This window comes from Spermophilus citellus, assembly GCF_964194105.1.
Source record: "Spermophilus citellus genome assembly, chromosome: 9".
Taxonomy (NCBI): domain Eukaryota; kingdom Metazoa; phylum Chordata; class Mammalia; order Rodentia; family Sciuridae; genus Spermophilus; species Spermophilus citellus.
The window spans coordinates 123,411,248-123,435,072 of record NC_138191.1 but is presented as its reverse complement, the minus strand read 5'-3'; the positions used below and the strand labels follow the sequence as shown (position 1 = coordinate 123,435,072).

General features: G+C 37.8%; 1 protein-coding gene across 2 annotated transcripts in view; it reads left to right on the top strand.

Annotated features, from left to right (window-relative positions):
• KDM1A (lysine demethylase 1A) overlaps positions 1-23,825 on the top strand; it is a 62,846-nt gene that overhangs the window by 30,915 nt on the left and 8,106 nt on the right. For both annotated transcript variants that reach the window (XM_081307325.1, XM_081307324.1), the window contains 10 exons: positions 2,857-2,935; positions 3,769-3,861; positions 5,287-5,393; positions 7,882-7,963; positions 9,856-9,950; positions 18,903-19,045; positions 19,406-19,496; positions 20,871-21,005; positions 21,717-21,790; positions 22,543-22,654. In XM_081307325.1, coding sequence (XP_081163451.1) covers positions 2,857-2,935; positions 3,769-3,861; positions 5,287-5,393; positions 7,882-7,963; positions 9,856-9,950; positions 18,903-19,045; positions 19,406-19,496; positions 20,871-21,005; positions 21,717-21,790; positions 22,543-22,654 — 1,011 coding nt within the window. The remainder of the gene's footprint in view (positions 1-2,856; positions 2,936-3,768; positions 3,862-5,286; positions 5,394-7,881; positions 7,964-9,855; positions 9,951-18,902; positions 19,046-19,405; positions 19,497-20,870; positions 21,006-21,716; positions 21,791-22,542; positions 22,655-23,825) is intronic.

Genomic DNA, 23,825 nt, shown 5'->3' with positions numbered 1-23,825 from the left:
TCTACTGATCTTCCTTTATTTATTTTTAATTGGTGCTTTCTACATATCCAAAATGTGGAATTCCCTGTGATATATTTTCATATGCACATAGTGTGGTTTTGTTAAATTCATCCTGCATTTCTTTCCCTTTCCCATCCTTCTCGATCCCTTCTTCTACTCCCTGATCTTCCCTATATCTTGATATCCATCCTTTCCCCTTTATTTTGTTCTAGCTTTCATATACAAGAAACAATCAACCCTTGATTTTCTGAGTCTGGCTTATTTCACTTAGCATGATGTTCTCCAGTTCTTTTTTGGGCAAATACCATGATTTCATTCTTTTATGACTAAGTAAGACTCCATTGTATATATGCCATGTTTTCTTAATCCATTCATCTATAGATGCTGCCCGTTTTTGTTATTAAAACAATGATAATCTATACTATTATTTTTTATTTCTTGGATTAATGAGACTACTGCTTTTTTACATGAATTAGTATTTCTTCTTGAATTTTTCTTTCATGTCTCTTATTCATCAATTTTTTAAAAAAATTATTCATTAGTTATAGTTGGACACAGTACTTTTATTACACTTTTTTATTTTTATGTGGTACTGAGGAGTGAACCCAGGGTCTCGCACATGCAAGGTGAACACTCTACCGCTGATCCACAACCCCAGCCCTCATCAAAAATTCTTTAGCCATAGAATTAGAGGGTGTAACTCAGTGGTAGAGTGCTTGACTGGCATGAATAAAGCTCTGGGTTCAATTCCTGGTATTGCAAGAAACAAACAAAACTTTAACTATAGAAGATAGGCAGCAAAGTGCTATTTAGAGCTAATAATTGTATCGAGGGTAATGTAAGGTGGAAATAGAGATTTCAGCTATTTTAGAGAAGTCATTTAGCATGTCTTTTAACCGTCTTTGATTAATTTTTCTGTTAGATTGCAAAATCACTGCTAAATTTGGGTTAAATATCATATAGCTAGAGTGGTTGGTAGATATTACTGAGTTTTTGTAACAAAAAAGACAGGGTGATTTTTTTGTTTTGTTTAAGAGAGTGAAAAGTTCTTAAGTATGTACTTCTGAGGCTCCTTTGTCTTATAAATGAACCAACATTTGTGTGTCACTTATCAGTATTTTATCCAATTGGATTTTTAGATAAGTTTTCATGTTTTTGTTTCATCTGAAGAGAGTTTTCAATTTTTACTTGGGCCTGTGACTAAAAGTCACGCTTTGGGGAACAGTTGACCCAGGTTAAAGTTAAAGGAGGGGGGAGTATCATTTGTCAATTCTCCATTTTTTTTTTTTGGGGGGGGCGTTGATACCAGAGATTGAACTTGGGGGCACTCAACTACTGAGTCACAATAGCCCCAGCCCTATTTTGTATTTTATTTAGAGGCAGGGTCTCACTGAGTTGCTTAGTGCCTTGCTTTTGCTGAGGCTGGCTTTGAACTTGTGATCCTCCTGCCTCAGCCTCCCTAGACACCGGGATTACAGATGTGCACCACCGTGCCCGGCGCCAGTTCTCAAATCTTAAATGGCATATTTTGCCTCCCGATTTTAAAACTACCATTTAGGATTATTGAACTAGAACTGAGTTTTATTTTATAGGTTAGAAGTTTGTGTGAGAGTTCAGGAACTTAGGCCCAGTGTGTATGTGAGGAATTCCCTTAATGTGGACACAGAGCAAAGTAGAGTGTCTGTATGGATTTGGACATATCCCTTTGTAATTTAATTTATTTACATCTAGCCAAATTAACTCCTCCTCGGTTGAAACCTTGTATATAGAATAGTATTTTTTTTTTTTAGAATTTTAATATTTATTTTTTTTTAGTTTTCGGCGGACACAACATCTTTGTGTGTATGTGGTGCTGAGGATCGAACCCCGGCCGCACGCATGCCAGGCGAGCGCACTACCGCTTGAGCCACATCCCCAGCCCCCTAGAATAGTATTTATTGACTTTTAGCTAAGACTTTCATACAGTGGTGTTTAGTTTGTTTTGTATTTTGCAAATACACACACATATATATATTACTCTAAAGAGAATTCCTGTTTAAACCCTTTAACTATACCATAATTTTTTTCATTTCTCCTCTTACTGTTTTGTCATCAGTATTTGAAATAATAGACTGCTCCTTTTTCCCTTAACACACTACTCCTTTGGCTTCTGTAACATAGACTTTGGTTTGTCTCCTGCCTCCATAGTTGTCATCTCTGATGTATTTTTTTCTAGGTGTATCCTTAAAATCAGCCATTATGTGAGCTGCTTGGGACTTCTCTGAGATTCTCTCCTCTTCTTTTTTTTTTTTTTTCCTCTTTTTTTTTTCTTAAAGCCCTCTTCTGCATGTTTGGCTTCATACCTCCTCTGAGCTGCCTATTTTATACCTCCTCTTGTTTGCCCTACTACCAGACTCATTTCCTGATTTCTTCTTTCAGTGAATAGCACACCAACTCATTTAGTTTTGTAGATCAAAAGCAGAAGTTATCCTTCACCCCTCTCTCCCCTACTTCTGCATTTCTAATTTATTATTATTATTATAAAGTTTTGGGGATTTCATCTACTCAGTATTTCTGGAATCAAGTAAATAAATAAGGTTTAAATCCTATTTTCTTCCTACTGCTGTATGACTTTGGTAAGTTACTAGGTATTGTTCCTTTTTAGGCTAAATTTCCCCAGCTTCTTTAATAATTCACTCATTTGGCATGGTTTTGTGTTTTATCAATTTCTTTCTCAGGAATAAAACTTCATTGTTTGAAAATAAAGTCTGTGTTTGAGGTCTTAAAGATGATTTTGTAGATGGTCAAGTGGCATAATACAGTTTATATCATTTATAATACAGCTTATATAATACAGTTTATATCATTTAAATATAGTTGCAGTTGTGGTTGGATAATCCAAAGATTCAGCTGACATTTGAGGCTACACTGCAACAGTTGGAAGCACCTTATAACAGTAAGTAGCATGCTCACTAGGACTAATTTTGGGACCTTATTGCTAAAATTAATGCTTCCTTCTGGAGCCTCTTGGTTCCTTGCTAATTTTTTCATTCATATTTTATTTCATCTTGTGCTGTACAACAGTGAACCTTATATAAAACCTGTTTTCTGTGCAGTTTTTTTTTTTTTAATTTTTTTTATTTTTTGGTACTGGGGATTGAACCCAGAGATGCTTCACCACTGAGCTACATCCGCATGCCTTTCTTTTATTTTGTTTTGAGACAGGGTCTTGCTAAGTTGCTGTGGCTGGATTCAAACTTGGCGATCTTCCTGCCTCAGCCTCCTGGGTTGCTGGGATTACAGGTGTGCACCACTGTGCCCAGCTTCTTTTCTGTTTTTGTTTTCCTGATCTTTAAGTTGTGTCAACAAATGAGTTCAAGAGATTTTAAAATAATTTTTCTAGACTGTTACCCAGCTTTGACCTATGGTCTCTCTTGGCTCTTGATTAGCTGGTCTGGTTTTCTTTTCTCATTTGTCACTAACAAAGTCTTATGAAGATTTTACCAAAGTAAACGGAGCATTATAACTATTTTCAAAGATTGGTCCTTCATTTGTTCCATAATGGAATGCCATTTTTAAAAATTACAAATTATATGATGTACATTTTGGACTCCTCATAGACTAAAAGCTCTGAAGAATCACTTTTCCACTTAAGGAGTCACATGACTTGAAATTTATGGGAAAAGTGTATTCAGTGATTTCATGATGGAGAAATAGAGGTGTTAGAAGAGGTTTCTGTTTAAACTGTTTCAAACATAAACATGTTTTTAAATTTATTTATTTATGTAGGTGATACTGTGCTTGTCCACCGAGTTCACAGTTATTTAGAGCGTCATGGTCTTATCAACTTTGGCATCTATAAGAGGATAAAACCACTGCCAAGTAAGGACTTACCTAGCCAATGTATTTTAGTTATAAATAATTTTTAGCTATAAATCTAGGACCACCTTTTATATCTATGATGTTGTTAGTATTTAATTTTGATTTGTAAATCTATGTTTGTCAAAATAGTCTGAAGTTTTTTTAATAAATAAAATTTTAAAAATATTTAAATATACATTTCCTTAAGTTCTAGTTTGATAGGTACTTAGAAAAAAATAGGATTTCTAAGTTTAAAAAAATAGAATTAATAAAACAAGTGTTATAAAAAAATGAAAGAAGTTAGTTATGCAAGCAGGAGGCTTGAGATTCTTTTCCTCTCATTTGCTTTTAAAACAAATATACAGTTTGTCCTTTTCACAGTGTTTGGATAATGTCTGCCAGGAATTCAGGAGACAGGGATATTTTGAGAATTAATGCTTTTTTAAAAATGGGGAGGGGATTTTGGGGATTGAACCCAGGGGTGGGCAGAGTGTTTTACCACTGAGCCACATCCCAGCCCTTTTTAATTTCAATTTTTTAAAATTATTTTTTAGTTGTAGTTGGACACAGTATCTTTATTTTTTTGTTTATTCATTTATTTTTAATGTGGTGCTGAGGATCGAACCCATGGCCTCATGCATGTTGGGCAAGCACTCCACCACGGAGCCACAGCCTCAGCCCTTAATTTCAATCTTGAAACAGGGCTTTGCTAAGTTGCTGAGGGCCTCACTAAATTACTGAGGTTGGCCTTCAACTTGCAGTCCTCCTGCCTCAAGTTGTTGGGATTACCATTGTGTGCCACTGCTCCCAACTATTGCATTTATTTATTTAATTGTTGTTTTGGTACCAGGGATTGAATCCAGGGGCATAACCATTGAGCCACATCCCCAGCCCATTTGGAGTCAGGGTCTCACTGAGTAGTTGCTTAGGGCCTTGCTAAGTTGCTGATGCTGGCTTTGAACTCATGATCCTCCTGTCTCAGCTTCCTGAGACGCTGGGATTACAGGTGTGCACCACCGTGCCTGGCCTGATTTTCCATGCTTTAATCATTCTTCCAAAAGGAATACTAACTTAAGACAAAAAAATAGAGCTGAATGTAAATAGCTCACACCCAAAATTGTCTTCATACAATTATGAGGTAATGAAACCAGTCGTTCATAGCATATCCAGGATAGAGTCTGAAACATGGGATTAAAGTAATGAGAAAGTAAATCTCAAGAGAAAGAATTTGATTTATTAATGTTCAACATTGAATTAGTGTTTTATAAACTTCAGATATTTGTCAACTTTATTTTCAGATAGTTTCCATATTTTGAAAATAATTGATGTACTTTTAAGACATTGTGATATGTTAAGAATCCAGAGATTTTCATGAGGAAAAAAAACTATATACCCAAACTAATTACAACAAAATATTTTAATTTTTGTTGTTCTTTTTGCTTTTAGCGAAAAAGACAGGAAAGGTAATTATTATAGGCTCTGGAGTCTCAGGCTTGGCAGCAGCTCGACAACTACAAAGTTTTGGAATGGATGTCACACTTTTGGAAGCCAGGGTAAGAATTTTATTTTGGTTGTAGAAATCTGGTCTAATGGAAATATGTTACAAATCAAGGAATAGTGCACCTTGAACTTAGCCAAGTTGATTTAATTGTATTTGTACAGTATTTTGGGTACTCCTACTTATAGTTGATAAAACTTCTTTTTTATTGAAGTGCTAGGGATCAAATCCAGGGCCTTCATGTGTTTGGTAAGTACTCTATCACTGAGCTACACTCCCAACCTTTAGATAAAGAATTTGTGACAATAGCCAGGCATGGTGATGGACATCTATAATCCCAGCAGCTTGGGGGAGGCCAAGGCAGGCAGACCGTGAGTTCAAAGCCAGCCTCAACAACATAGCAAGGCAATGTTCACTAAGCAATTTAGTGAAACCCTGTCTCAAAATAAAACATAAAAATGGCTGGGGTTGTGGCTCAGTGGTTAAGTGTCCCTCAGTTCAATCCCCAGTACGGGGGCAGGGGAGAATAGAATTTCTGACAATAAAGCTTTGGAAAGTTCTAATGAATAAAGTTTGTAGGGGATGGATATTTTCAGATCCTTATTTATTGCAGTTAACTCAAATTTGGGGCATTCATGGTCTTTACCTTTTGTAGGAAGCAGTTATTTTCAGTGGTGAATTGTATTCCCTGTTTGAAAGTCAAAGAAAAGGAGTTGATTCTTAGGTGGGAGCCATCTTTTAGGGCATGATAAAGCCAAGATATCCTCTTTTTTTTTTTTTAACTTATATTTTTAGTTGTATTTAGAACACAGTACCTTTATTTTATTTATTTATTTTTATGTGGTGCTGAGTATAGAACCCAGTGCCCCACTTGTGTTAGGCAAGTGCTCTACCGCTGAGCCATAACCCCCAAGATATCCTCTTGATTATTAGCCCTGGAGAAGTAGAAGCTGAAGGAGGAAAAAGGGTTGATGGCACACAGCGGGGAAAGAGCATCACATTAGGATGCTACTATGGAAATTATTTTCATGAATAATTTTTGAAATTTGATTATTTTCCAGTGACTTAAAGGCTCCCTGAGCCCCCATTGTTTTAAAAAACATACTTCTCAGGTAACCTAAATAATGGAGTGGGGAAATTAAAATTAAATATTTCAATATAGTCTTTTATTAAAAGTAATACTTTATTTATTAATTCAGATAACATTTGTTTAGTAAGTAATAATAGGATTGTTGTAAATCCTCACCCATGTGGAGTTTATAGTTAGTTTATAGTTAGGCTTGTCTTTGGGGTTTTTTTGTTTGCTTATCTGGAGTTTATAGAATATGCGCCTCGTATTATATACAATTAATAAATTATCACTCCAGCTCAGTAAAGTTTTCCCATAATTGAGATTCGCTAGTCAGCAGAGGTACCTAAGCCTATTTAGAGATGAATGTTATTATCAGCAGCTTATGTTCAGTAAACTTTGCCCTTGGGTTATGCTGGAGAACAATTTGTCAGAGAAATATTTATCAAATTGTTCACAGCTGGGGCTGGAGTTAATAGCTCAGTGGTAGAGCTCTTGCCTAGCATATGTGAGGCACTGGGTTTCATCCTCAGCACAAGATAAAAATAAATAAAGTAGGGGCCGGGGTCATGGCTCAGTGGTAGAGCAATTGCCTAGTATGTGTGAGGCTCTGGGTTCAAGTCTCATCCCTACATATAAATAAAATAAAGGTCCATACAACTAAAATAGATATGTATATATTTATAAATAAATAAAGGTTTATTTATATATATATATATATTTATAAAACTTAAAAATTTCTTTAAAAAATATTTTTTAAGTGTAGGTGAACACAACATAATGCCTTTATTTTTATGTGTTGCTGAGGATCGAACCCGGGTCACGCCCGTGCTAGGCAAGTGTTCTACCACTTGGCCATAATCCCAGCCCTTGTAACTTAAAAATTTTTTAAAATTATTCATAGCTAAGCTGGACATGGTGATGCAATGCCTTATATAGTCCCAGCTACTTGGAAGGCTAAGGTGGAAGGATCACTTGAACCCATAAATTCAAGACGAGCCTGAGCGATATAGCAAGACCCATCTGAGGAGGGAAAAAAGTTTCACAGCTGACTGTAGGGATTGGGGGCGGGGCAAGAATGAAATCACAGTGGTAGAAAGTTGGTATTTAAAAGTGTTGGAGTCTGTGAACATACATTTTTCTCTGGGTGGCCCCTGCACATCCTTGCACATGTGAAGAGGTATTATAGACAGCTGGTTAGAAAGATAATAGAATCAGTGACTATATATGTCTTCTGGCAGTCAAATTGTTTTGTATCACATCATTTAATCCTATACTTCTTGCATGTTATGTTACCTTTACTTTAACTTTGAATTAAACTTCATTTGTTCTTTGTGCCTGCTTTATTGATTGTACTCCATGTAAATTTTAAATCACTCTTTCTTTTTAAATTATGGAAATCAATCCCTGTGTGCCAGGTTATTGTGGTTAAAACAGAACTGATAATTTTGGCCATTTAATTTCTAAAAAACAGGATCGTGTGGGTGGACGAGTTGCTACATTTCGCAAAGGAAACTATGTAGCTGATCTTGGAGCAATGGTGGTAACAGGTCTTGGTAAGTCATTTGTGGTTTTATGCTATAATATGCAGAATGAAACTAATAAGATTGTTAGGCTTACATCTTAAAGCCATAGGTGCAATTTAAAATATTTTGGTTTGGGTACTATTTGTCAATTTTTTTTTTTTAACCAGTAACAAAATGTTACTGACTGGGTGAGTTATAAATAAAAATTAATTTTGGCCCACAGTTCTGGTCCAAGGCCAAGATATCATATCTGGTGATAGCCTTCTTGCTGAGTCCTGAAGTGGTGCAGATCATCATCGCATAGCAAGAGACTTGGAATGCCAGTGTTGTGTCTGTGTCTCTGCTAATATCCTTATGAAGCCACCAATGAAATAATCATGAGACTTCACCCTAATGACCTTCTCCAATCCTGAATACCTCTAAAAGGCCCCACCTCTAAACACTATGATGGGTTAAGGTTCTACTCCCTTATTATCTCACAGTGGGATTTAAATGCCAGCATGAATTTTGAGGGAACAAACCATATTCAAAACCTAGCAGGTCTGTTTTTCTTTTGTTAGTGAGAGGTGAATTACCAAGGTCTTTCTGAAGGGATATATCAATATGTACAAACAAAATTTAAATGAATCAAATCTTTTGACCTAGGATATCTTTTTCTAGTTCTAGGAAATTATCTGAAACAAAAATAAACAAAATAAAAAAGAAAAGAGTCATGGACAATTTTGTGTTTGGGGTTTTTAGTACTAGGGAATTTTTGTTTTTGTTTTTGTTCCTAGGAATTAAACCCAGGGGCACTTAACCTTTGAGCTAAGCCCTCCCCGCCCTATATATATATTAGTTGTCAATATATATATTAGTTTATATATATATATATATATTAGTTGTCAATGGACTTTTATTTATATGTGGTGCTGAGAATCGAACCCAGTGCCTCACACATGCCAGGCAAGTACTCTACCACTGAGCCACAGCCCCAGCCCTAGTCCCCACCCCTTTTTAATTGTTATTTTTTAGACACAGTCTCACTAAGTTGCTGAGGATAGCTTTGAACTTGTGATCTTCTTGCCTTAACTTCTCGAATTGCTGGGATTATAGGCATGTACCACCACACCTGGCTGAAGCATTTTTAATATGGCTTTTTTTTTCTTTGTTTTTAAATTGTAGTTGGACACAATGCCTTTATTTTATTTATTTATTTTATGTGGTATTGAGGATCGAACCCAGCGCCTCGTACATGATAGGCAGGCGCTCTACTGCCTATGGCCTTATTTTAATAGCAGAACATTAGTAACCACAGATTAGAAGATTAAATTATTATACAATGTGCTGGGTTTGGTAGCGCATGCCTACAATCACAACTACTTAGAAAGCAGAGGCAGGAGGATTGCAAGTTTGAGGCCAGACTTGGGCCACTTAGCAAGGTCCTATCTCAAAATAAAAAATAGAAAGGCATGGGATTGTAGCTCAGTGATAGAGCACCTTTGGGTTCAATCTCCAAGACCATGCCAAAAAATAAATAATAAGTATATACACACACATAATTCTCACCATACACACACACACACACACACACACACCCTGGTAAGAATTACATACCCACTAAAAATTATGTAGGTCCGTAGTAACATAAAATATAGTAACATAAAATATTCATGGTATATTGCTAAGTTAAAAAAAAGATCACAAAAACAATGTATTACCCTTTATGTGGGAGATAATTTTATGTACCTAAAATCTAGAAGGGTGGGATGATGGATAATTTTTTGCTTATTTTACATATTTTTAATTTGACTGTTTTTTAGAATATATAATTTTTACATACTGTAAGTTTTGAGCATTTTTGAACAAAAATATTTTCACTTTGAGGTTTTCCCCCTCTTCTCACGGCTATGCTGAATTTAATTGTTTGAGTTTTTTTCTAGGAGGAAATCCCATGGCTGTGGTCAGCAAACAAGTAAATATGGAACTGGCCAAGATCAAGCAAAAGTGCCCACTTTATGAAGCCAATGGACAAGCTGTAAGTGGAGGACAAACAGAACTTTCAGAATTTCTTTGATTTAGTTGAAAACTTGGGTAATGTGTGAATATACATACAAATGATGTAAACTGAGAAATAATGACATTTTTTGGTTGTTTTCTAACTGTGCTATATATAGGAAGGGGTTATATAAATGTACAAATTGACGTGTCTGTTTAGACATTTATTAACTCTGAATGAAGAAGGCTAGTAGCAAGTTAGCTAATCTTTTTTTTATTTGGCTGTGCCCACTTTTTCCAAGAGACCTATGGAATTGAAATCTGATTCTTCATTTCTTTTATTGTGCCTTCCATTGTGTGCTTTGGCTTCGTGTGCTTTTTATGACTTCAGTTTTGTGTTTATAGGCTCAAGCTTTTGATGGGCTAATAGCCAAATGGTGGTACTTAATCAAATATATTTCAAGTATTTGTTGACCAGAAGCATAGGAGCTTCATATTTTTAATAAGACAGTAGTATGAAACTGATAATTGGTTGGGTGAATGAGAACGAACAATTTGACTACTATAAGGTAGGCTTAGGCTGAGTCAGTTCTGAATTTTTAGGGTTGAATAAAATTCCAAAGTTTGCATTAACAGAAATGTTATCAACTCCCCTGTCAGGGTGAGAGTCCATACCTCATGGGATATAAGCACCCTTTTTTTTCAATGCTGGAGATCAAATTCATGCTAGGCGAGTACTCTGCCACTGAGCTATACTCCCATGATATAAGCATTTTACTATCTTTATATTCTGAACAAGGGAAGATTTGTTGTGTGTATGTTGGCTTCCCTGTTACTAAAACTGGGATGATCCCAACTCTTGAATTTTGGGTCTCTAGGGACATCCTCACTTATTCCTATCCACATTTAGGCTTTATGGTGTTCATATCAGAAAAGGACATACTTTCAAGGAATATACCATCCTGGTCCAGACTTCTTCCAGGGTTTAAGGCACCTGGCAGAATAAAGTAAGGATGAAGTAGAGGTTAATTAAAAATTTCAATAAATTTCTGTTATTCTACAGAGATCTGAAAAAGGCATAGATACAAATAAGTTCCTGCCATAGTACTTGTGCACAAATAACACAAATAATCCTTCCCCCCCCCCAATTTTTGATTATGGCAAATTTTAAATATGCACAAAAGTAGAGGGAATACCATAACGAACCCTGTTTTCCAGTCTTGTTTTATATATCCTCTTCTTGCTGTGTGTGTGTGTGTGTGTGTGTGTGTGTGTGTGTGTGTGTGTAATGTTTTGGAAGCAAATCACACACATATCACCATAAATTTATCAGAAGCTTAGTCAAGGCAGTTTTGCCTAGGGTTCCATAGAACAGATTGCCACAGAAGAGTCAATGAAGCAAGGGCGTGTGCGGAGGTGGGAAGGGGTCAGGAGAGAGTTTTGGAAGGAAGGAGGAGAGTGATTGGAGAAGACTCCAGCCTGTGGTTATAGAAGAGAAAGGTATTGGAAGCAGAGGAAGGTATAAGGAAGCAGAGAACTAAGTCTGTCAAGGAGGGTGAGGAGAGGATAGGAGACAGACACCTACAGTTCAGGGTGGGGAGGAGAGTGCTTGTGAGGCCAGTCTGCAGATTGGAACATCCGAGGTCTTTGAGCAGGGGAAGAGGCAGGATCAGAGGCATTTGGATGTAGGTAGTCAGGCATGTGCAGATCCGAGGCAGGGAAGTAGGCTCTGAAGCACTGTCTGTAGTCCTTAATAAACGAGAGCCCACAGGAAAGACTGTCCCTGATGGTTGAGAACACCCTCTCTTTGACTTTCCTGAATGTAGAGCAGTTCATTTAATCTAACAGTAAAGAGAGAAATTTTTCTAGTAAGATGTTTAGAGAAATGCTTTCTTGGTATTAGATGAATTTTAACACCTTTATTTATTTATTTTTCCCTTCTTTTTTTGTTTGGTGCTGGGGATTGAATCCAGGGCCTTCTGCTTGCTAGGCAAGCATTCTACCACTATGCTACACCCCACCCTCTTCAGACTTTTTTGTTTTTCATAATAAGATTTTCAGACATTTATTTCTAACTCGTCTAGTGGTACGTCCTCCCCTTGAGTGTGGGCTGCCAGTTTGAACTTTTGGTTTCCAGTATGGGATGAGACAAATAGCTTGTACTATTTAGATAAAGTATGTCATTAACTACACTCTTGTTCAGATGATGACTTTCCTTTTTGGTAGCAAAACTTTCTTGATAAAGAAAAGTGGTACATTGACTTGTGTTCTGACTTGAGCTCTGGATCTCACCAGGATCAGCTCTTTGAGCAGCACTGAGTGATTAGTTGTTAACCTCCATGCGGTTTTCAGCATTTTGTATGCAGAGATATTTTCAAGGTGAAATTGGTAGTTGTCATCTCTGATCTGTATAGGAATTTTTCTCGAGTTGGTATGCTTGTATTTGATGCAGTAGCCAAGTGGTAAGGAAGATTCTTTAAGTATTCTCAAATTTTGGGAAGAATTCTTTGCAGCTTTGAATTTCTCTTGCTTTTAACCAAACATAAGAAGGCATGTTACTGTAGTATCTTTTTCTTTTCTGTCTCCAATAGTCTGGTTCAGAGTAATAATGGACAGCTGTTGATTGATAGACTAGTTTTTGGCTTACAGGACAAGTACAAAGAGAACCCTACTTATTTATGCTTATAATAATAAATATATTTCAGGGCTTTCGAAATCTAAAGGGGTAAGTAGGTCAGTAATGTCATTTTTCCTTTTCTGCTGGGGATTGAAATAAACTAAAATTACCATTGTTTTCTTAAGGTCACTGTAGTGAATATGTAGAAGAGCCAGAACCTATTGGGTGATATTTTGGCTCACATCCTATAGTTGTTCTGCCTGCTCTTTCAGGGAAGATGGTGCAGAATGAGTGTGTGCCATTTTGTCTGTATGGTTGTGTGTGCTAAGTCTCCCCCTTAGAGAGCTTTCTTTAATATTTTTGATAGACGCCCACCTCGAGTAGAAATTTACTCAAGCCATTGAATTTCCTTTAGTAAACTGTTAGATAAAATGGGTTTGTGTTTCTCCATTCTTAGTGTGCAACTGGTCAAAACAGAATTTAATGGTTCTGTTATTAGTAAGTACAAAATAATCCTGTCACCCTGTACAAGGCCAGCAGTTAGTTACTCAGTTATAATAAGTACTACTTTATTATTTTTTTTTTTTAAAGAGAGAGAGAATTTTAATATTTATTTTTAGTTTCCGGCGGACACAACATCTTTGTTTGTATGTGGTGCTGAGGATTGAACCCGGGCCGCACGCATGCCAGGCGAGCTTGCTACCGCTTGAGCCACATCCCCAGCCCCATAAGTACTACTTTATAATATTATCTTAAAGACATTTTCATACCCAGCCTTTTTGCTACCATAAGGTTATGTTGTTACTGTTCTAATCTCAATCACAGGATCCTAGAGTTTACCTCTCTGTGCTGCCTGGTCCTACATAGGCAGGTACAATATTGAGCTTCAGTTTTGTTTTTGACAAGGGGATTTTATTTTGTGGCTCCGAATGACTAGAACAGGGGGTGTTCTATGAAGGGATATAACGTAGAGTGTAAAATACTGTAGGGTTAGTAAGGCTATCTGGTCAATAGAAGGGGTCTCCCAAACCCTAAGCCTGGGAGGGAAAAAAAAAAAAAAAAAGAAGCCAACAGAGCAGCTGTCACGGATTGTTGGTTGATGGAGTTAGAGGCTGACCTGCGCTGTAATCAGCTTTAACTGGACAGGGAGAAGTTCGGAAGTGGGTGATTTCTATCAGGAACATCTTGGGCCCTGCCAGGGAGGGGACTGAAAGCATATATGGGGAGGCGGGGATGAAAGGGCTCTGAGTGTTTCCTGCCTCTCCTGTGTACCAGCTAGTAACTTGGAGGCCTTAGATTTCGGTTTTTCAAAAGGACTGGGGAGGGTCCCTCAGCCCCTGCAGTGCTATAGCATTCTGCATGGCAAGGTTACTGCAGTGCTCTGCTCTAGGAAGCTTAGGAAGACAGGGAGCTTTTGTTGTTTCCAAGGGAGATCCAAAGAGAACTGAGAAGCGGATCTTGAGTAACTTCTTGGGACTGGCTCCACTCTCACCACAGGTGGTGGTCTGCCCAGCATGTCAACATCATTTGTATTCACATAGAGATTTTTTTATTTATTTTTTTGACACAGGCCTGTTAGCCTTTTTGGTTTTCATGTTTCTTTGAAGAAACATCTTAAGTATCTTAATAGCAGTATTTCTTTCCTGAATCCTTTAAAATCATGACTGCCAATCCCTGTTTCTATAATAAAAATCTCCTGTCTTCCTTTAATGGTCCTACAGTTCCAAAATAGTTTCCCCCCCTCAAATAAAGTTATGATCCTGGCTTTGCTTTTCCAAACTATATTTATTTATTCCTTTAAGAAGAATTTATTGAGTGCCTCTACTGTGTGCTAAAAACTGCAAGAATGAACTACGGTAGATGTTCATGTGCCTCTCCACACTCTAATCCCTGCTTTAAGTAAGTCAGTTATTTATATCCCCTTTAAGATTCATGAGTTAAAGAGGTCAAGGTGGAGAGTAACAGTCTCGATTTACAGAATCACATTGAATTTTGTTTGAATAAATTTTGTCCTTATTTTCCCATTAAGGGAATAAGCCCTACCTATGGCTGTTTGGGATAATCTGAAGTAGAGACTCTTCAGGTGTAAATTTCTTCTTCCAGGTCTTAACCAGAAGAACTAATCTTAATCTTCTGTCTTACCATAATTCTAGAAGTGCTAAATGGTATAAGGGTGGGGGACGCGGAGAGTGACTGAAATTTGGCCATTTATGATTTTTTCAAAAATGTGATTTTTTTTTCCTTCCCCCCAAAGGGAGTAAGTAGTTCTTTCTAAAGATTTCTCTGGCTGAATTGCAGAACTTTCTGTTATGGGACCATTGCTGCACATTAAGCTCTGCTGCTAGAAAGCTTTTGAAGACTGGAAGCAATATAGATAAAAATGTTTTTGAAGAATTAAAGATCTTGTATTGATGGAGTGTGATCAGAGACAGAACTAAAGGGAGCTGTCCTTATTATTTTTTTTTTAAAGAGAGAGTGAGAGAGGAGAGAGAGAGAGAGAGAGAGAGAGAATTTTTAATATTTATTTTTTAGTTCTCGGCGGACACAACATCTTTGTTGGTATGTGGTGCTGAGGATCGAACCCGGGCCGCACGCATGCCAGGCGAGCGCGCTACCGCTTGAGCCACATCCCCAGCCCGGGAGCTGTCCTTATTTTGAGATATTTTCTGCAGTGTTAGGGGCCTAGTCAAGAAAGATGTTTGGTTTTCCCTAAGTATTTTCTATGTGAGCTGGGCACTCAGGCTGCCCTTCTCCGACCATGTTCAGGGATGCTTCATATAATCTTTAGGACCAAAACAGAATTGAACCCTTTAGAGCAGTGATACTCATCAAATTCTTTTCAAATTTGAAAGGCATCATTTTACCTGGAATTTTCATAGAGAAAAATAAATGGCTTTGAAAAATCCTAATGAATATCTGTTTAAAATAATAATAATTGTTGTTCCTTCTTTGATAGAAGGTGCTGAATTATTGATCCTTTCCCCCAAAATGTTTCTTAGTTTGCTGTTAAAAGTTCTTATTATGCCATAATGTAGAAATCCACCTGCCTTCTAACTTGGTGATTAACCCTTCTTAATCATGTGTTGAGTTCCTTTCTCAGAAGGGATACCGTTTAAGGACCTGGAATAAAATGGTCAAATAAAATTAAAATTACTGTGACTTTTATTTAGAGATTGGCAATATTTCAACTCCAGTATGATGTACTTTTTTCATAATTATTGGCAGAACTAATAGAATCTCAAGAGTTGTCACCAAGAGGGAAAATGACCTGAAACAGAGATAGTTTGGGGTGCTTAGGTAGTTATTTGCTAAGATTTCTTTTTGTTATTTGGATATATTAAAGAGAACATTTGTAATTAGCTTATTTTTAGAAATGGATTCAAGATTTAAATGTATTTTAAAAACACATTTTGGGTTTATCCTGGTCAGTATTGTTTGCCCAGGGGATAAGTATTTTATTTACTATTTTCCAAATATTCCTTGAATTTCGAATGGAAATATTTAAGTTAATGGGAGAACAGCCAGGTGTCAACATGTGCAACCCTCCAGCGGTTGCTTGACGAGGCCAGTGAGGCCTGGTTGCTGACTGTATTTTACAAATCTTGTGAAGCTAAACCTTGGTTTGAGTGGTGTCCCAGAGATGCAGTCCTGTCATCTGGTGTCAGTCGAATGTGGCAGTAATTTTTTGGTTTGATTTTTGTTTGATTTTGTTGTTACTGTTCTATGTTTTTCCTTTCTTTTTGTTAAGTTTTGCTTTGTTCCTCATTGCTTTCTGACACCTCTCCCCATTCCCTGCCTTTTTAAAATTGCCTTTCTTTTGGCCATTTCTATGCCTTCACTCCCATTTTGGTCTCTGTATAGTCTGTCCTTATTTCTCTGGTGGTTGCAGCTTCTGAGCTAAAAGAATGCTTCTGTCATGCTATGTGTTTAAAGCCTTGATTTTACTGCTGTCGTACAAAACTAAACTTGACGTGGCTGTTGGGCTGTTATTTACAGTTTATTTCTCTCTCTGCTGCACTGGTTAAAAGGACACTGTCAAGGTATTTTTTCATAATTTTTCAAATCATTTTCCTCACCGTTTACAATAACCCATTAAAAGCTTGACACTTAAATCTTTTCCTTTCGAAGATCCTCTCCATCACACATTCACACTGGTTTGTTGTTGTAGAGTTGCGCCTATATGTTGGGCTGGTGCCATTTGAGTTTTTGTCATTGAAAGCGCATGTAAAACGTCAGTTTTTTTTTGTGGGGAGTGTGGGTAGACTAAAGGGGAAAGTGTAATGAATCAAGCGAGCTGCTCAGAAAACAGAGGGAAGAAACAAAAGGTCAATTTGGTCCCTCTAACCTTGACAGTGTCCCTTTAAATATTTCTCTACCACACGTCCTGGACCCCAGTTACTGAGCCTGAGTGCTGCCTACTTTCTCAGTATGAAACCTCCTATGTGACTGTCACCCTAGCTGCAAAGATTAAAGCTTGTCTGAAACAAGCCATCCATTTGGCACTGGAGGAGCTTTAATCTGTCTCATTTGCATTCTTGTGTACTGGCACATTCTGCCCTGTAGTAGTGGCATATGTGATCTAGTCCCCCTTCCTGCTGTAGCATCCTCCTGTTAGGCATTTTAGAAGCCACATATGGAACTGCCACCTTTTTGTGCTCCAGAAAAACCAGTCTTGCACATAGTATCTATGATCAATTAAGATCACATAACTATAGATTTCATGTTAAAATATAGTTGTTTCCTTTTTGAAAGAAGTATCTTTGCAGAACATCATTGCAGTAGTTGCATTAGAAATAGCAAATTTCTGAGTAGAATCTCATTGTTTGAGTTGCTCTTTATATGACCACGATGACAATGAAGAAAAGTGATGATGAGAAAGTGGATGAAATTCCTAACAAGAAGGTCTTTTTCACTAAGAGCCCTCTTTTTTGGCCATGGGTGGATAGGTTGGATGTCTTTGAATCCACCAAGTCATGAGACTGCCCTGGTATATAAATGGTACCACGTATCCAGGGCCTGATTCTTGGCCTCATTTCTCAATACAAACCAAAAGATTCTTAGGAATTTAGATTTTCTTTAGGCTAAGGGTGATTCTCTAATTCATTAGGATACCTTGATCCCACGAGTAGTCTTACAGAACTGGAAGCTTCGAGTATGACTTCAATTAAATCAGTTGTAGTGGTGTTCATATAGATCCAAAGAGAGCTTCCTTTTTTTTTTTTTCCCCCCTGCAGATTGCATTAAACATCAGATTCTTTTTGCTCATCTCAGAGAGTTACTTGTATGGTCAATAAAGGAGCAGAGGCTCATCTGTTTGGTTGCAAGGGCAAAAACAAGGAGTTTCAAACAGGTAGACTCTCACTGTGATGATCTTGTCAGCAGTTAGCTACCTCTGATTAGTTTTAGTGTTTACTAGAATATGCTGAAGTGTTTTGTTTTCTTCTTACTGATTTTACGTAGGCTGTAAAGTGAATGTCCATGTTTTGAATTCCATTTTCCAGTCAATGCCCAGCTTATAGCAAGAGATGCTTTCCTTAGACATGCTTTTTTCTTCTCTTGCTGCCATGAATCCAGCAGCAGGATGCAAAGAGTTTGCTTTGGGGCAGAATTAAGCAGTAGCAGAGGGATGCATGTCGATCGATGACATCCGTAGGCAAGGGCACTGCCTGGCCTATGACGTGGTCTTGCTGCTTGACGACCTGTTTTGTGATTTGTTTCCTTCCTCTACAACAGTGAGGGGCCAAGCCTTCTGGTATCTTAGTCTCTTCTAGTCTCTCTAGAAACTTGGGGCATTTAGCTCTGAAATTATTGGTACCATAAAACATTATTACTCTGCAAAAGGTGCTAATGTGTTCTTATTAGTAGCCATATATTTCACTTTTTTTCTTCCCTACTCCCTCCTGAAATTCTGTCATCTTAGGGGAAGCAGATAACGTGGGCTTCTTATTTTTCCATCCTGCCCCTATTCTGGAAGGTTCTCAGGTGTGTTAGTGTAGTTTTGGTTCCTAGGACTTATCTGGTGTGTCGTTTGCATGTCAGCCCAGCTCAACTCAGTGCATGTCAGCTCAGTGCACCTCGTGCTCCATGAAGCTTCAGTTAGCACCATGTAAATCTCATGGGTGTTGATGGAGGTGGATGGAGTCCCAGATCCGAGGGCAGAGTGGGAAAAGAGGGAAGTAATCAGGGCCAAAACATTTCACATCTCATTTAAACGAACTTAACCACTTCATAGAAAAGAAAATTCAAATCATTGTCCTCAAAGGTTTTTCCCTTTGAGATACATATTTTGACCTTTTTAAACCTCAGAGCATTTGTGTCTTTGTGAGTGGTGTTAGTCTTAATAAGGACCAACTCTGCTATACTTCGGATTTTCAGGTTCCTAAAGAGAAAGATGAAATGGTAGAGCAAGAATTTAACCGGTTGCTAGAAGCTACATCTTACCTTAGTCATCAACTAGACTTCAATGTTCTCAATAATAAGCCTGTGTCCCTTGGCCAGGCACTGGAAGTTGTCATTCAGTAAGTATTTTGATAACAGCTTATTGTATAGTGAACTCCTTTTACAGATTTGTTATTTGTATTGTAAGTTTTCAGTAAGTCTAATTTGAACTAGTTTTCATATGAAATTGTTAAATCCCAAAGGAAAAAAGCATTTAAAATAATTTCATGGTCCTTAAAGCCCCTTTCAGTTCTCAAATTGATAGCTTTTATGACATTATTACTGTATTTAACATATAATAATTTGCCACCGGCCAACTTTCTTCTTCCTGAGTGTTACAAGTCCCAGTGGGCCTTGATGTCCCTGGACGTGCTAGACATGGCTAGTCTTGTGCTGCAGAGCTGGCTGTGTGGCCGGGGCATACGTGTTGTCTCTCCTAGGTTACAAGAAAAGCATGTCAAAGATGAGCAGATTGAGCATTGGAAGAAGATAGTGAAAACTCAGGAAGAACTGAAAGAACTTCTTAATAAGGTGAAAGTCTGTATTTATTTTCATTGTAGATAAGCTTCAATGCAGGGGAGCGGCGGCTGGGGGGAGCCTTTCATTTAGAAACTTTAAAGGCATTTCTTGGTTTTTCCATGAAGAGAAGGTCTGTAGAGCTGGAGCTCGTTATTATTAACAAAATAATGACTAGTGAAAGACACAGTTGTATTTGTCAGTCTTTCAGCATGACACCATTGTGAAGTCATTGTTAGGAGAAATAGGTCCTTCCTCTATGTCTTTTTAACTCTTCCAAAGCTGGCCCAGTATTCCTGCTGAATTCTAAGATCAGAGAGAGATCAGCTGTATTGGGGCCAGAGTACCCACCGATGAAGACCAACAAATCAGCAGCCAGTTCATCACCATAATTACTGAGGAGCCGAACAGCCCCCTCCCTCCCCATTCTCCAGCCAAGGGCCCTGCTCTACTACCACCACCTCCACTTCAGCTCCAGGTTCTGGACTATTTGAGTTCAACCATTTATTTCTCCTCCTCTGGCCAATTGCAAAATAATACCAGTTAGGGCGAAAGCCCCTGTAGTGAGGGTCAGGGGCTTTTCAGTGCAAACTCTGGGTGTGCCTTGTGACTGGGGTCTCCTCGCTTTCTCACTCTATCTCATTTCTTCATTTCGGTCAAAGAGGTCTCCAGCTCATCTGCATGGGTAGGGGAAGGATGGAATGAGAAGAATGACTGGGGGAGAGCTGCCAGCTGCAGGAGACGTACAGGGCCCACTCTTGGATTCTGTCACCCATGTCCTCACAGTTAATGTCAGTTTTAAAAACTGACATTAAGAATGGTTCCAGGGCCGGGGCTATAGCTCAGTGGCAGAGCACTTGCCTAGCATGCGTGAGGCACTGGGTTTGATCCTCATCCCCACATTTAAATAAATAAGGCCCATTGACAACTAAAAAAAAATATAAACAAACAAACAATAAAGGCATTCTGTCCATCTACAACTCCAAAAAAAATATTTTAAAATATTTTAAAAAAAGAATGGTTCCATAAGGTTCTTTGTGTGGTGATTTAGCACTTTTACGTATTTAAGAAAATAACTGGCTTCCCCAGATAAGTTTAATTAGTGGTAGATTGTTTTTCTAGGAAATTAAATTCATTTCAGTACATTTTGTTCATTTGTATACTCCTTCCTTCTCGTTTGTTTGAGAAGAACCTGTTGTAGTTACTGACAGCACCACACCTCTGTAAAGGATTGTCGTTTTGTTCTCAAATTGTGTGATGTGGAGTAGGTACTGAAGAATTCTAAGGACCTTAACATAAAAGCTTAGTAGAGGAGCCAAACAAGGGTACTGTAATTAGAAGTGAATTACATTTCTTTCTGAAATGGGAAATTTGTACTTTTCCCCTTAGATGGTAAATTTGAAAGAGAAAATTAAAGAACTCCATCAGCAATATAAAGAAGCATCTGAAGTGAAGCCACCCAGAGACATTACTGCCGAGTTCTTGGTGAAGAGCAAGCACAGAGATCTGACTGCCCTGTGCAAGGTGCAGTAGCAAGTGTGCCTGACTGGTTTCTCTTGGAATTCTAAGAAATAGCACAGATCTGGGGACTCTGGAAAAAAAGATAGTCACTAGCTAATCACAGGTGTTGTAGTACCCAAGAAGAGGGTTGGGTACACTACCAACCATGGAGACTTATGGGATTAGTTCAGTTGAGGATCTGCTTTTTCTGAGGAATGTTTACCCTCACAGTTTAGAATAATAGTAATGAATATGAAATAAAGTCACATGGAGTCACACTGTCTGGTAAAATCCCTAATGTGGTATCTCCCAGTCTTGTGACCTTAGACTCCTTAATCACCTCATTCATACGTGGTGTTCATAGTAACTCATGTAGGGGGGAGGTAGTAGCAAAGTGGGAATCACGTTATGTATCCAAAGTGCTTATTCTGGTGCTAGGGACAATGTAAATGCTCAGGAAATGTAGTAACTATTATTTTTCATCCTTACTTTGTAGCATACTACTAGTATATTTCTTCCTTTTTTTCCTTCCTCCCCTTTTCTCTTTCTGCATACTCTCCCTCCGCCCAAGTTTGTCCCAGGCTCACAGTTTCTAAGATCAAAAATTCCTGAGCTATGACAGAATATGTGGCCAGAACATACATGCCTCTTGTGGGAAAAATAAGCTGGGTTGATAAATAAATATTGACCTTTCAGGATAAATCATATTCACTTAACTTTAAAAATTTTTATCAGGAATATGATGAGTTAGCTGAGACACAAGGAAAACTAGAAGAAAAACTTCAAGAGTTGGAAGCCAATCCCCCAAGGTGAGGAAAATAAACCTGAACATTCAGAGGGATAGCTTCGCCTATTCATTCTATGTACGAATTAGAAGGAAAGCGTGCGCTTTTATATTCAGCAAGTGTATTTTAAATTGTTTAATGAATGAAAAATATCTATGAACAAATTTCAGGTTTTTTAATCCCCTTCCTTTATAATTTAATGTGTAATAATTTTAGGTATCTAAACAGATTATCTGTGAGAAGATAACCTTGCTCCATAAAATCCAGTGTTTGGGTGAAGGTGGAGTGTCTTTGAGTGTGCTAGAAGTGCCTTTGCTTTCACTTTCCATAATTCTGAGGCCTAGGAGGGTGTCATAGTTTATTTCCCTGAGAATTGGGACAGTAACTGCATGCTGATAAGATGCTCCATGTGCAAAATTCCTCTGTTCTCTAGTCAGGGATGCTTCTCATCCTTGGCCATAAAGTCCTAAGACAAAATTTTTCATAGTAAACTTTGATACTGCAAGAAGACTGAGTATGAAGTCTTTTTTCCAGATAAATGAGGCCCCACTGTACTTTGCTTTCTGAGAAGAACTCGTCACTGTTCATGACATTAGGGGTAAAGCAGTTAATAAAGACAGATAAGATTCTACTTTCTGACTATAATTTCATCATAAAAGTCACAAGCTCCATCCCTAGCTTAGGTTCCAGTACATTTACTGAGACTCCATTATCTGCCCCCTGAGAACCATAATGACGTCTCTATTAACTCTTGTTCCCTTGTCCTTACTTTCCAGTGATGTGTACCTCTCATCAAGAGACAGACAGATACTTGATTGGCATTTTGCAAATCTCGAATTTGCTAATGCCACACCTCTCTCTACACTTTCCCTTAAACATTGGGATCAGGTAAAATTCTTTTATCATTTATTTTGTGAAGTACATATCTCAGAGTAACCTTAAGATAAACTGTTAATTTTTGTGTGTTTTTAAACAGCTTTAGTAAGAGGTATCATTTATGTGCAGTGAAATTCACCCATGTTAAGTGAACAGTTTGATGATTTGCCAGATAGTCATGAGCTACCACTATGATCAAGATAAAGAGCATTTCCATCATTCTGGAAAATTCTCTCATGCCCCTTCGCAGCTAATACCCCATCCTGGCTCCTGGCCCTAGACACCCAGTAGTTTGCTTTTTATCACTATAGTTTTGCTTATTCTACAGTAAACAGATTGAACAGCATAGATAGGTCCTTTTTATTACTTAGTAGTATTCCATCACTAGGATATGCCATGGAGTGCTAGCTTGTCATTGGTGCACTGATGGACACTGGGGATGTTTCCATCTTCTGGGCTATGAAGTTGTATTTATAATCTTTTCTTTAAAGCTTCATGGTTTTTCTTTTCTTTTTTTTAATGTTTATTTTTTAGTTATAGTTAGACACAATATCTTTATTTTATTTTTATGCAGTGCTGAGGATCGAACCCAGGGCCTCACAAGTGCTAGGCGAGCGCTCTACCACTGAGCCCCAACCCCAGCCCATGGTTTTTCTTTTTCATTGGTTGTGCTGGGGGTTGAACCCAGGGCCTCATGCATAGTAAACACTTGCTGTACCACTGAGCCACATCTCCAGTCCCTTGGCTTTGTACCTTTTATACCCTAAAAAAATCTTTTGTCTTGGGCTGGGGTTGTAGCTCAGGGGCAGAGTGCTTACCTAGCATGTGTGAGGCACTGGGTTCAATTCTCAGCACCATGTATCAATAAAGAAAATCAAGGTCCATTGAAAACTTGAAAAAATAAATAAATCTTTTGTCTTACCTGAGCTCACAAAGGTTTTCTATATTATCCTTTCAGAGTTTTGAGGGTTCAGCTCTTGGGTTTAGGTCTAAATTCTTTTGTTTGTTTTTAATCCATTTTAGTTCATTTTTACATCTAATAAGAGGTAAAGGCAGAATTTATAATTTTCCTTGGGGGTGTCTAATTATTTCAACATCATCATTTTTTATTTATTGTATCTTTGCCTTCTGTTGAAAATCACTCAGCCATGTAAGTGCGAGTCTATAGTTTACTCTTTTCTAT